This window comes from Pseudochaenichthys georgianus, chromosome 24 (assembly GCF_902827115.2).
Source record: "Pseudochaenichthys georgianus chromosome 24, fPseGeo1.2, whole genome shotgun sequence".
NCBI classification, from domain to species: domain Eukaryota; kingdom Metazoa; phylum Chordata; class Actinopteri; order Perciformes; family Channichthyidae; genus Pseudochaenichthys; species Pseudochaenichthys georgianus.
This window is the reverse complement of record NC_047526.1, coordinates 34,737,160-34,751,967: the sequence shown is the minus strand read 5'-3', so window position 1 is coordinate 34,751,967 and position 14,808 is coordinate 34,737,160. Positions and strand designations below refer to the sequence as shown.

At 41.3% G+C, this 14,808-nt stretch overlaps 1 protein-coding gene across 1 annotated transcript in view; it reads right to left on the bottom strand.

Annotated features, from left to right (window-relative positions):
• Positions 1-602: 602 nt before the first annotated feature.
• Positions 603-14,808, bottom strand: part of slc30a2 (solute carrier family 30 member 2) — a 23,865-nt gene continuing 9,659 nt past the window's right edge. The window contains exons 3-7 of the mRNA XM_034075662.2: positions 13,393-13,546; positions 11,653-11,875; positions 7,148-7,253; positions 1,835-1,969; positions 603-1,170 (exon numbers count right to left, since the gene is read on the bottom strand). Coding sequence (XP_033931553.1) covers positions 1,025-1,170; positions 1,835-1,969; positions 7,148-7,253; positions 11,653-11,875; positions 13,393-13,546 — 764 coding nt within the window. The 3' untranslated portion in view covers positions 603-1,024. The remainder of the gene's footprint in view (positions 1,171-1,834; positions 1,970-7,147; positions 7,254-11,652; positions 11,876-13,392; positions 13,547-14,808) is intronic.

Genomic DNA, 14,808 nt, shown 5'->3' with positions numbered 1-14,808 from the left:
CCTGTACTTTCTACTTCTCACATGTTGAACTCAAATACCTGTACTTTCTACTTCTCTCATGTTGAACTCAAATACCTGTACTTTCTACTTCTCACATTTTGAACTCAAATACCTGTACTTTCTACTTCTTACATGTTGAACTCAAATACCTGTACTTTCTACTTCTCTCATGTTGAACTCAAATACCTGTACTTTCTACTTCTTACATGTTGAACTCAAATACCTGTACTTTCTACTTCTTACATGTTGAACACAAATACCTGTACTTTCTACTTCTCACATGTTGAACTCAAATACCTGTACTTTCTACTTCTTACATGTTGAACTAAAATACCTGTACTTTCTACTTCTTACATGTTGAACTCAAATACCTGTACTTTCTACTTCTCACATGTTGAACTCAAATACCTGTACTTTCTACTTCTCACATGTTGAACACAAATACCTGTACTTTCTACTTCTCTCATGTTGAACACAAATACCTGTACTTTCTACTTCTCACATGTTGAACACAAATACCTGTACTTTCTACTTCTCTCATGTTGAACACAAATACCTGTACTTTCTACTTCTCACATGTTGAACACAAATACCTGTACTTTCTACTTCTCTCATTTCCCAAACAGCTGGTTCCTTTAGTCTGAATGTGTGTTGGTGCGTGGTCATTATTCTTTAGAGTCACTGCGTGCCTATTGGTTGGAACACGATCCGTGTATCCATCACTTCCTGGTCTTCTCTAAAGAAGAGGGACCAATGGAAACGTTGTCATGTTGCCGTTGGTCACCATGGAAACATTCATTAGCTAACAATGACATTATTGTTCTATTAATATAAAGGGAGGTCAGGTACTCTTTAAAACAGCTGCTAGTTATGGGTACTTTTTACTGAAGTACACTTCAAAGCCTCTTTACTTTCACTTGAGTAAAGAAGTTTAGACAGTACTTCTACTTTCACCAGAGTATTTTTTAAACACGAGTATCTGTACTTCTACTTGAGGAAAGGAAGTGTGTACTGGTTGGGGGGGTCAGTCTTGGGGGTCCTGGCAGTGGCAGCAGTGGTTCATCTCCTCAGAGTGGAGCTCCACCTGGATTGTGATGCTGTGGAAACCAAACTTAGTGTTCAGCAGCTCGGTGGCTTCCTGCAGCACCGACTGGGCGTCAGCACCCTCCTCTGAGGGGGGGGGGGGGGGGAGAGGAAAACAACAACCGTGAGTCTGATTTACTACGCTTATCACATTTTGACTTTTGCCTTTTAGAGAACACGTAGTCATACCAAACGTCGTAAGTAAAACCCCTTCAATGAAATGTCACTTTAAAGACGGCAAGTATCATCAGGAAAGTGTAAAAGTCCACTGTGACTATTAAACAATGATGTATTATTATGATTAGATTACTCTTGCATTAATATAAAAGTAATATGTTACAGGTGGTTACCAATAGATTTGTTTCATCATGGATTTATTAATTATTTTCTTCATCATTGTTTGTTTTCTAAAAAAAACGATGAGAGAAATTTGAAATATTAAAACAACATTTTTAAATGTCTATTAATGAATAAAATGAAACTCGGAAAATAGTAATCGACTAATCGTTTTGTTTTATTGAGACCAAATGTCATATTTTATACGCCTCTCCCGTTAATAAATCTTAATTATACAGTATATCGTCAGGTTTTAAGTGCTTTGGTAACTGACTACCTTTTACTCCAAAGTCCCTTACAACGCCCTATGTCGAGACCGTCATCTCCTAATATGGCTTCAACTGTTATTTTATTATGCTGAATTCTAGTTTCTCAGCGCTCTCTAATATGTAAAGGTGTATCAGTGAGGTGTTACCTATGGCCAGGTGAACAGAGACCAGAGCCTGACCCAGAGTCAGAGCCCAGAGATGCAGAGAGTGCATCGACTTCACCTTGTTCACCGACAGCAGCACCTCCTTCACGGAGTTAAACTCGATGCCTTTAGGAGCGCCTGGGGAAAAGCAGGACACACATTAATACACAATACATCCCATAATGTGGTGTTGAATACCCAAGAGTATCATAATAAAAGGAAGGGGAGCGTAACTAACCCTTCACTAAGGGGTGGAAAAACTATAAAACAATTGGAAAAATATATCTACTTTCCCGTAAAGACCTGAAGTACATTTTATTGTATAGATATGGGACGTAAAAGTGTCGAAACAGCTATGGCTGAAGTACATTATTTCAGATTGTTCTCTATCCCATAATGTTGCTCATTAACACCAGAGGCCATTTCTGTTGTTACTAAATGTTGCTAAGCGGAAGTTCAGTGAACTAAATTGAAATTCACTCTTGGCTTCCTTTTCAGACTTAAATGTTGTTTTTCAACTTCATCCCGTAAAAGGTTGGTCTCTGATTTATTCCTGTCCCAGCTGGACTACGGGGACACCATTTATAGATTTGCCTGTCCCTCTGTTTTGGCCAAACTTGACCCACTCTACCATGCGGCACTGCGTTATATATAGCAGTGCTTCTAAAAAGTCCGCGTCCATGAGCGCCCCCTAGTGGTCCGTGAGTATATTGGTAACATTTCACATTTGAAATACATTTATTAATTTAAGTTTTCCGCACTCTCGCGGGAATATCTCCGCAATGGAGTGAGGTTACGTTTCACTTTCGATTGCGTGATATAGCCCAGCGCAACACCTTCGTCACACATGTTGCCACTTGTCTGTACCATTTTCAGGCGATTTGTAATCTGTTCTAGAAAAACGATGTGTTTTTTGATATTTGTGGAGTTAGGTGGTCCGCGAGTGTTTTTTTATTGGTATGAAAAAGTTTGAGAAACACTGATATATCGGAGGCTGTGGCTCAGTGGTTAGTATGATGGACTTCGAATCAGGGGGTAGCAAGTTCGAGTCCCACTGCAGTCAGCATGTCGTTGTGTCCCTGAGACACTTCACCCCAAATTGCTCCTGTGGGGATTGTCCACAGTACTGAATGTATGTAAGTCGCTTTGCATAAAAGCGTCTAACAAATAACATGTAATGTAATATATCAAACGCACCCTGTAGGACTCATCATTGCAAACTGTACAGCCTAACTGGATGGTCCTCACTTACTATGCGTAGGATGCAGCTTTGGTTTTTATTAATGTGTAAAGCCATTTTAGGAAAGCTTCCACTCTACATATGCACCAGATTTGCTCCAGTTTGTGACTCTTACAACCTCAGATCCAGAGCCTGGATACGGTCCAGGTTCCTGCCGTGCGGACTGAGGCTGGGAACAAGGAGTCTTTTTCATCATGGTCCTTGGTCTTGGAATGACCTTCAATCACGCCTCAAACTGAGGGCACTTGTCTCAATAGCATGTTTTAGATTGAAGTTGTCTGAGGTCCTTACCACCAGCTGCTCTTGCAGTAATAAGTAGCACCTTTCTTACTGTCCCAATGTGCTCAATGTAGTGACTGCTTTTCGTCTTTTGTTTACTTAGTTGTGTTCTCGGTATTTTATGTGTAATAATGTGTAACGTTGCTGCCTTCTTGGCCAGGTCAGCATTGTAAATTAGATATTATCTCAATGCTTTTTATCTGGTTAAATACAAAATAAAAATAAAAGAGATTTAAAAACGTCCCAAAAGTCTTTAGACGTCCCCGGGTTATGAACATCTGTGTCTGTTATTTGTCACATACATTCTCCGCACCTAGTTTAATCTCGGTGGCATGTGTGTTAGCTTAGGTGAGCCCTGCCGGCCAAATATAGTCATGAATGCACAGAAACATGATGTTGAGCTCGTGGGATTAGGTTGAAAGTGGACAGCTTGATCTTGTCTGCAGGCGAGAAAACATTAATGTGTTCAGGTCATATATAACCCTTCAGATTATGAGACATCGTAAAGGCTTAATTCCACATTTTGATCCATGTGCTAGCTAGCCTAGTTTAGCATAAAGACTTGCTCTGTTACGAGTTTTTCAAAAGTCACCTATCAGCACCTGTAAACCTCACGTCTTATATCTTCATCAAACCTTATTGATATTTGTGTTTTTCAAGGTGTGAATACTCTGGACCAATTCCTGGTTGGGGTGTAGTGACACGGTTTTTGTGTAGATTAAAAAAATACATATTGAGTTAATTATTAAGCTGAAGGAGACTGGCAGAAGGTGGATTTGTTTAACTACCAGACGGTAAACTACCACTTGACTTGTTGGCTATTGTGTTAAACGCTTTATCCACATTCAGTTCAAGTAAAAGGTTTTAATGTCCTCCAACGATGCAACATATGTAATAAAATACAAATAAAAAATAGTGCAAGAAGTCTATATACACGTAAATAGAATATGATATACAAGAACAGAATGTGAAATTAGATATTGTACAGTAACATGAAATTCAATACGGTTTATTACGCTGATAACTATTTTGATAAATAAGTAAATTGCAAGATGACAAACCAATGAATGTTTATCGAGGCACTTCACATAGACTTCAGTAGAAGATCTAATGTTCTCGATGTTCCTCTAAAGCAGGGGTGGCAAACATACGGCCCGCGGGCCGGATCCGGCCCGGGAGGCATTCCAGCTTGGCCCACGGAGCTGAAGGATTTTGCTAAGTAGGCTATGAGAGGAGAAAAAAAAAACTGCTATTTTGAATCTTTCCACTAGTGGGCGCACTACCGCACCGGTACCAGTGAGAGCGCAGCCAGACTGTAAAAAAAGTGATGAGTAAGAGTAGTGATTGCAGTCAATAACCTCTGACACTCTCATCCCCAAATGTCTCTGTCAAAAAAGAGAAAAGTGGACACGGAGTGCCGAGTTTTCCAAGAAAAATGGACCGCATCCTATTTTTTTACAGAGGTAAATGGAAAACCTGTATGCTTGGTGTGTTCGCAGCAAGTTGCTGTGCCCAAAGAATATAATATTCGCCGCCATTATGAGACTCACCATGGAGAGAAATACGACTGCTTGCAAGGACAACGGAGAAAAGAAAAGATAAATGACCTGCTATCAGGTCTAAAGAAACAACAGGCCGTTTTTACCCGGAGCCGAGATATAAGTGACGCAGCCGTGAAAGCCAGCTATCTCATTGCTAACGAAATAGCATCAGCCTCAAAGCCATACTCTGAGGGTGAGTTTGTGAAAACATGCATGCTGAAGGCTGCAGAAATCGTGTGTCCTGAGAAGCGACAGGCTTTTGCCAACATTAGTCTAACGAGGAATACAGTGAAGGATAGGATTGCCGATCTTTCAGCAGATTTGGATAGCCAGAAAAAAATAAAAGTCAAGTCATTCGTAGCATTTTCAGTTGCAATCGATGAGAGCACTGACATTACAGATGTTGCTCAACTGGCCATATTCATTCGTGGTGTAGATGAGACTTTGACGGTCACCGAAGAGTTCCTTGAGTTGGTTCCTATGACAGACACCACTAAAGCGGATGACATTTTTAGCGCTCTCGTTGAAGCACTGGACAGGGTCGGAGTGGACTGGACCCGTGCTGTCAGTCTGGCTACAGACGGCGCACCATCAATGATCGGGAAAAAAGCAGGTGTTGCCACGAAATTCAGGGAGAAAGTACAAGCAGCAAATGGAGGAGATCGTTTTTGGACATTCCACTGTATTTTGCACCAGGAGGCATTGTGTTGCAAGACGTTAAAAATGGATCACGTCATGAAAGTGGTTGTCCAAACTGTTAATTTCATCCGAGCCAGAGGGCTGAATCACCGTCAGTTCGACAGCCTCCTCAGTGATAAAGACATCACCTGTAGCCTACCATATCACACTGAAGTAAGGTGGTTGAGCCGAGGTGCCGTGCTGAAGCGTTTTTCTGATCTACGGGAGGAAATTGGACAGTTCATGGAGAAAAAGGGTAAGCCAGTGCATGAATTAAAAAACCCAGAATGGCTGCAGGACCTTGCATTTATGGTGGATATTTCAGAGCACTTGAATAATCTGAATATAACGATGCAAGGTCGCAAAAAAGTTGTCACAGAATATTATGACAGCAGACGCGCATTTAAGTTGAAGCTGGCTTTGTGGGAGACACAGCTGTCAAGTGGTGACCCTGCTCATTTCCCTCATCTAAGAAATGTGCATGACCGGAGTTACTGCTGACATGAGTCGGTACAAAGACAAAATTACGGAATTGCTGCGGGAGTTTGAGCGGCGCTTTCAGGTCTTTGGTGAGCTTGAGACAGAGTTTGCAGTGTTTCGCTCGCCATTTGCAGTTAAGGCTGCGGATCTGCCCGTCGACATACAACTTGAGATAATCGACTTACAATGTGATCAGGATTTAAAGGACAAATTTGCCTCATCGGATTTGGGCACATTGTATCGGTATCTTTTGCCAGGATACCCCAAATTGACAGCCCTGGCAGCAACAGTTTTGAGCATGTTTGGGACCACCTACCTTTGTGAACAGGTTTTCTCTGTAATGAACATTACTAAAACAAAGCTGCGCTCAAGACTCACACACAAGTGCCGGAATGAACTAATTAAATTGGCTGCTAGTCAGGATTTTAAGCCTGATATTGATGCCATTGTGAGGGCTAAAAGATGTCAAGTTTCAGGAGCAAATTAATCAGTGACGTGAAAATAAGAACCTACTGAAATATTTGAGCATGTTATATTATTCTGTTATAGAACATTGTTTATTATAATGTCAATCAGCAGCTGCATTAGGCAAACAATAGTTTGATTTGATGTGACACTGTGGCTGCACTGCCCCAACTTCTTTTTAAAATATTGAAATGTTATATCTTCAAGGCAAGGGGGGTAACTCAAACTCCTCACTTAATAGCTCCCACGTTTTTATTTGTATTTTGTGGTGAGTCAGTTCAGGTGGAAACTGCGATCTGTTGTAAAGAACATATGTGTAGCACTTGAAATTGCACTTGTTTTTTCTTAATAAATGTCAGTTTGTTCATAACGTTTTGCGTCTCATTACATGTGGACATTTTCCGAATGTACTTGTAGCCTACTTATTTGCACTTAAACAGAAATATTGTCGTTATGTAGGGCCTGTGGGTTATTATGCTATGATTTTACTGGTCCGGCCCACTTTAGATCAAAGTGGGCAGTATGTGGCCCCTTAACTGAAATGAGTTTGCCACCCCTGCTCTAAAGATTTAAAAAAGATTAGAAAACAAAGGAACGTTTCCCACAGATAATATTGATCTCCAGGTGAGGTACCTTCCAAGAGTATCCTGAAGACGTCTCTGAGGATGGTGATGGTGGTGAAGAGGACGAAGACGGAGAACAGGAACGTACAGATGGGATCTGCCACTTTATACTCGGGCTGAAAGAGAAACCAGACGAGGGGATGAAGACTTTGAAGATCTGAGAGGAGACTTTGAAGATCTGAGAGGAGAGGGGCGTCAGATGGTGTTTTCCTCACTCAGCGGCCATTAAAGACAGGACAGAAAGAAAAGGGAACATCTTGCATGATGATGGAAGATTGTACCCCTTTAAAATAAACAATTCAACACTTGGGATTGATGCTCTTTCAAAAACTGATTTAAGGGAAGTGACGTTTTTGATATTTTACATTACACGTCACTTGTTAGACGCTTTTATCCAAAGCGACTTCCATACTCAATACTGAGGACAATCCCCACAGGAGCAAATTGGGGTGAAGAGTCTCAGGGACACAACGAGATGCTGACTGCAGTGGGACTCGAACTTGCTACCCCCTGATTGGAAGTCCAGCAGTCTATCCACTGAGCCACAGCCTCCCAATTATATTATGTGTATTACGAGCTCCTTCAGGCTGAGGGACAACTTCTTCCACCTCTCGCTTCCTCTCCCTCTCTCCCCTCCCTCCCTCCTCTCCCTCCCTCCCTCTGACATCTAACCCCCTGCTCCAAATGGACCTGGACTCCCCCCACACACACACAACTAGGGATGCTCCGATCGATCGGTCACCGATCGAGATCGGCCGATACTCACTCTCTACCGATCGATCGGTGCTCTCTAAACATGCCGATCACGAGAGCTGATCGCATGACGTAAAATACATGACCCTTTTCTCTGTGTGCGGCAGAACGAGCTCGCCAACATGGCTTCACCGGTCTGGCATCCTTTTAAGGTGTCCGAAAAAGACAGTAAAATAGCGGAATGCAACGAGAAGCAGAAATCCTGCAGCTGTGACGGACCGGTGAGCGAAACGAAACAAACAAGAGTTAGACCTCACACACTCAGCTATTTATCTACCTCTGGAACTAAACTAGTTATACATATATTTATTCTTCACTGTCGGGTCACTCGTTACTGGATCAGTGAGCTGCATGAGATACTGACAGGCTGTCAGGAGGGGGGGAGAGAGGGGGAGAGAGCGCTTCTGCTCATCTCTCCCGTGTTATTATCCCAAGTGAATGTAAACTTGAATAATGTACATCATTTGAATGTAATAATTAAGTTGATTGTTGTTTGTGGAAGCTCCAGTGAATGGGCCCCATTAACTGAGTTCAAACATCACTTTAAATGGAAGATTTAAAGTGATGTTTAAATCTTCCATTTAGGCCCCGCCCACTCGATCGGATCGGTATCGGCCGATACTGATTCCGGCGATCGGCCCCGCAATTGGCGATCGGAGCATCCCTACACACAACCTTCCCTCATCCAGCACCAGTTAGGGCTGCTCGATTATGGCAAAAATCATAATCTCGATTATTTGGGTCAATAATTATAATTGCGATTATTCATCATCATCATCAGCTTTATTTAAAGAGACTCTTGGTCTATTATTGTATATCAAATGTGATTATTCATTGACTTTGAAAACATCCATTTATTGGAGAAAAAAAACTTGAACAGTATGTTTTTAACAGTTGATTACCCTGAACTTTAAGTATAATTACACTGGAGAAAAAAAAAAGTAATAAAAAAAAAAATCGTTTTATTTCGATTACGTTGTTTTCGTAATCGTTGCAAGCCATAATCGTAATCGCGATTAAACTACGATTAATTGAGCAGCCCTAGCACCGGTCACTTTTCTACCCATCTCCGCTGCTACTGCACTGTAACTGTACTTTGAACACCATTTTCTCATTTGCACTAAATAATACTTGCATTAATGTCAATTCATGTTCTGTGGATTGTGTTTTTTTTAAATATATTATTAACTAGTACTTATTACTACTATTACTTAGTTGTATACCCCGTTTATCTAGGCCCTTTTTGTATCTTGTTTTATGTATATATCCCACTGGGACTGCGAGAAACTGTATTTCAAGATTTCTGTATGTATAACACATGTAGACATTTTGACAATAAAGCTGACTTTGACTTTGACTTTGATACAGAGAATATTCAAGTGAAAACACTGAAATATCTGGAGCCCAAAAAATAAAACTGATTTCAATTTCTTAGTTGTGAATTTTAGCAAGACAGTATTAATACAATAAACTAGTCCAAATTCTGCCGAACACCAAGACAATTTAAGTCAAACTGCTTCATAATATAAGATTGTATCATCTTTTGAATTTTATTAAATGTACGTTTAAGGGTCTTGAAGATACTGTCTGTTCTCTTGTTTCATGTTTTAAATATGTGTCCTTGTTGATGCAGTAAAAATGCAATGATCTGAAAATAATGTTTAATATCGTGTCATATTAACGGAGCAATAACATCAAACTGCATTTATATATGTACAGATTTTATCCAGAACATGTTCTGAAAAAAAACTGCTTTAAAAAGGAATTAAATTTCTTCCATGAATTTGATATAAAGCCCCCTGCTACAGTTTCAGTTTGTTTAGACAAGTCAGTATCGTATTGTGTTGTATCGAATTGTTTCATATTGGATTGTATCGTCTCAAATTATACTGTATAAGATTGTATTGTATCATATCGTCTCTTATTCTATTATGTTATATCGTATCTTATTTTATCTATCGTTTCATATATCGTATCATATCCAAACATATGGTATTATATCTTATCATACTGTATCATATATTGTATCGTATCGTATCTAAACAAATCATGTCTTATAGCATCGTACCGTATCATTTTGTATCATATCTTATTGGATCGAATCGTACCGTATTGGATCGTAGCGTATCTTATTGGATCGTAGCGTATCTTATTGTATCGAATCGTACCGTATTGGATCGAATCGTACCGTATTGGATCGTAGCGTATCTTATTGGATCGTAGCGTATCTTATTGTATCGTAGCGTATCTTATTGTATCGTAGCGTATCTTATTGGATCGTAGCGTATCTTATTGTATCGTAGCGTATCTTATTGTATCGTAGCGTATCTTATTGGATCGTAGCGTATCTTATTGTATCGTAGCGTATCTTATTGTATCGTAGCGTATCTTATTGGATCGTAGCGTATCTTATTGGATCGTAGCGTATCTTATTGTATCGTAGCGTATCTTATTGGATCGTAGCGTATCTTATTGGATCGTAGCGTATCGTATTGGATCGAATTGTACCGTATTGGATCGTAGCGTATCTTATTGGAACGTAGCGTATCTTATTGTATCGTATCGTATTGTATCGAATTGTACCGTATTGTATTGTAGCGTATCTTATTGGATCGAATTGTACCGTATTGGATTGTAGCGTATCTTATTGGATCGTAGCGTATCTTATTGGAACGTAGCGTATCTTATTGTATCGTAGCGTATCGTAGCGTATCGTATTGTATCGAATCGTACCGTATTGTATCGTAGCGTATCTTATTGGAACGTAGCGTATTGTATCGTAGCGTATCGTATTGGATCGAATCGTACCGTATTGGATCGTAGCGTATCTTATTGGAACGTAGCGTATCGTATCGTAGCGTATTGGATCGAATCGTACCGTATTGTATCGTAGCGTATCTTATTGTACGTAGCGTATCGTATTGTATCGAATTGTACCGTATTGGATCGTAGCGTATCTTATTGGAACGTATCGTATTGTATTGTATCGTATCGTATTGGATCGAATCGTACCGTATTGTATCGTAGCGTATCTTATTGGAACGTAGCGTATCGTATTGGATCGAATCGTACCGTATTGTATCGTATCGTATTGGATCGAATCGTACCGTGTTGTATCGTAGCGTATCTTATTGGAACGTAGCGTATCTTATTGTATCGTAGTGTATCGTATTGTATAGTAGCGTATCGTATTGGATCGAATCGTACCGTATTGTATCGTAGCGTATCTTATTGGAACGTAGCGTATCTTATTGTATCGTATCGTATTGTATCGTAGCGTATCTTATTGTATCGTAGCGTATCGTATTGTATCGAATTGTACCGTATTGGATCGTAGCGTATCTTATTGGATCGTAGCGTATCGTATTGTATCGAATTGTATCGTAGCGTATCTTATTGGATCGTAGCGTATCTTATTGTATCGAATCGTACCGTATTGGATCGTAGCGTATCTTATTGGATCGTAGCGTATCTTATTGGATCGTATCATATTGTATGATAACATATTGTAACATATTGTATTGCAATGTATCATATAGATGGATATCGTTCACAGATGTCTTCACACCTCGGCCTCACCCTAACCTGACTACGATACGATAACACTTTAATGGTCAGATCAAGCCTGACATTTGACTTGCATCACAGCAGCTCCACGTGTAACATCAACAGACAAATATCAAGACACAATACGTGAACAAACAACAAACATTTAACATAACAGCACGATCACTGAGAGAAAACATTTGATCTACATCTGACCCGAAAGTAGATGATGATGGCGGCCACCATGACGCCCACGCTCTGCAGGAGGTCTCCCACCACGTGGATGAAGGCGGCGCGGACGCTGGTGTTGCTGTGGCCCCCCCCCAGCAGAGCGTGGGAGTGACCGTGAGCCGCGGGGCTGCGACCCCCCTCCTCGATCTGCTGGTACCCGCTGCCGTGAGAGTGGAAGGTGGTGGAGTGGTGCAGGATGTAGGCCATGCTGCAGGGAGACAGAGAGAACGAGAGGTAAGTACTTGGATTGATTTCTTTATTCCTGAGAAGAAAGGAAATGAAATTGTTTGATTCTTAAATGTCCCTATTAAACTGTTTTTTATCAATATATTATAGGTCTCAGGTTACACAAAACATGTCTCTTTGACTCGAAATACCAAACCGATCATGTCTCTTATACATAACTATGTGTCCCGGTGCGTCGGGGAACTCACGCAGCGTCAGGAAATAAAACCCTCTCTTTTCCTCCGTACCCAAATCTCTAAAAACGGGGAACAACGGAGCTGATCCAGATTTGCGTCCGATATGACGTAATATCTGAAATGTGGACCCACGGGCCAATCAGAAACGTTGCTATCGGAAACAATGCCCGACTGTTTTGGACGTAATATGGTCTTTGTTTACATTAGCATCGCTAACACTCAGAGCTAACCTGTACTGGAGAGCATGGGTGTTTCTCAATCGCGAGTACGCTTGCTTGGTAGCACAAGTCTTCCGAGCGTCTTGCTTCTGAAGCGAGGCAAGAATACTTCCTGGCATTCGGAAAACGAAGAGTGGAACAGGCTAGCAAGTGTGCAGGTGTGCGTAATACGAGAGGCCCCGCCTTACATTTTCCGCCACAGATTTGGGAAAATTGGTCCGTGCGCAAAGCATTGTGGGGATTTTGAGACCGCGGAGTCTACACATGTGCAGCCTCGAAATGTCTCCAAACGAAGTACGCCGGGCTCGGTAGATTTCCAAGTATGCTGGAAATTGGAACAGTCCTTCGGCGGCACTCGATGACGTAGCATGCTTGAAATAGTGGCTCTGGAGCAGCTTTACTCGACATTGAGAAACACCCCATGTGTGTAAAGAAGCAGGAAATGAAAAAAGGAACTCACCTTGTGGTAAACCTGAGAGAGAAAGCCTTCGAGCTCCAGACTGTTTCAGAAATAATCCTTGATGTGGTTTGGAACATGATGGCGTTTAATCACGGCAGCATTTAGCTGAGTATCTCGTAGAATTCTGATCAGGCATTAGCTCCGCCTCCTTTTTTTCCTTTTTTTAAGCTAAGATCAGCGTTTCTCTAACAGGGCTGAAACAGAGGGATATGAGGGATGTCTAACATGATCTGTTTGGTATTTTGAGCAAAACACCTTTTTTTGTATATTTGTTGTAGCACCCCAGATCAGACTCAAATGGGTGTGTCCCAGTCAAAGGCCCAGCGGATGCCAGTGGCTGGGGGTGTCGCCAAATTGCTGGAGGGCGTTGCCCAATTTCCCCATTTGTTCAATTACAGGATTTAACCATGAGATGGCGCTTCATTCACAAAATACACAATGGGTGTTGTAGAAACATCAATATTTTAGATCAAATAAAGTATATAGTTTGCTTTATGCAGTATATGTCTTGTAATATTGTCGGGTGTTTTTACACAGTACAGTAGATTGAAGTATGCCTAACAACAGCATAATAGGAGACCTTCGATGCTCGATGTTAACACCCATTAGACCGAGCTTCTCTCACATTATGTTGACGATGACGGCGCACCCCGAGGTCACCAACATTACGTGGCCATCAATCTCATAGTCGTTTCTGACGATCCTCTCGATGGCTAAATACACCAGAGCCCCCGTCACGATCCAGATGGAAATCACCGAGATGAACGCCCCGAGGATCTCTGAGGGGGAGAGAGAGGAATCGTAATCACTTTGTACAGAGACACACTTCATCACAGGACTGAACACACACCTCTATCAGAGCACACAGTCCCTCAGAGGAAAGGCTTCAACTTCAAACCAGTGACAGCTATCAAGGCAGCTTAGTTTTAGGGCTATCTTTAATTTGTATAGTTACTAATCAGTGTAAATATACTTAAAAGTGCAGCTAAGATCACACATATTGCTACAAGTGCCTATTCTCATACATGGGGGCTCTCGAATACACAATATTAATTAAGTTATTCCAGTTAGATTTTGTCCTAAAGACCTTCCTCTTAGATGATAAAGTAATCTCCTTAATCTCTCTTCATGTAGTCTGTGCCCAGGTCAAATTAGGTTTACAGTATATAGAGATATTTATGTGTCTCGATGCATTAAATTGGGGCTTTTGTGCTGGGTAATAAGAAATGTGCTCTATTTTATGCTTGAATGTTATGTTCAATTACTAGAAAGGCCACTCTCACGGCGGCGTGCGTTGCCGCTTCTGCCCATTCACTTTGAATGGGGTGACGTCAGGATTCGCCGAACTGCATTGTGGGAGCAAAGCGTAGCTTCTCTCGAGGTGCTCGCTGCAAAAGTAGAGCAATGTTCTACTTTTGCCGCCTCGACGGAGGCGTCAGCCAATCAAATCCCTCGTATGTAAATCTGACAGTACAAGCAGTAGCCAATCAAACCGGGTGTATGTTGGGAGAGCCAGACCGCAGTTATTTCCCATATGTCAACAAAAGGAGGAGAAAATGATCGTAGCAGTAGGGAATCACCCGGTACCAGTCCCTCTTTACCTACAGGGATACAAACCGGAGGAGCCAGGCATGGGGGGAGGTGGCAGAGACAGTGTGTAGGGGCCGTAGCTCTGACTGTTTCCAATCTACTGTAGGTATTACACTCACTATGTATAAGAAGCTAATACTACACCGCTTCAAACAATCCCTTTAAGGAAAGGAAAGTGACATCTGCATCACTGTATATCTGAAAATGTCAACGCTACCTTCAGATCAAGACAAATAAGTACGTAATGCAGTTTGAACGAGCTGAAAAACATCAATACTACAGATTCAACGTTGTAACCAAGGCCTGTCTTTACTGTCAGTCACTCTTAAACTCATATATTGTTACATAAATGTCTTAAATCATCCATCCAAACTTCTCTGAGGTCTGGTCTCAGGTCCCGACTGTCGTGTGAAATTGTCATTAAAGCGTATAGTCTCATCCTCTGATTGCC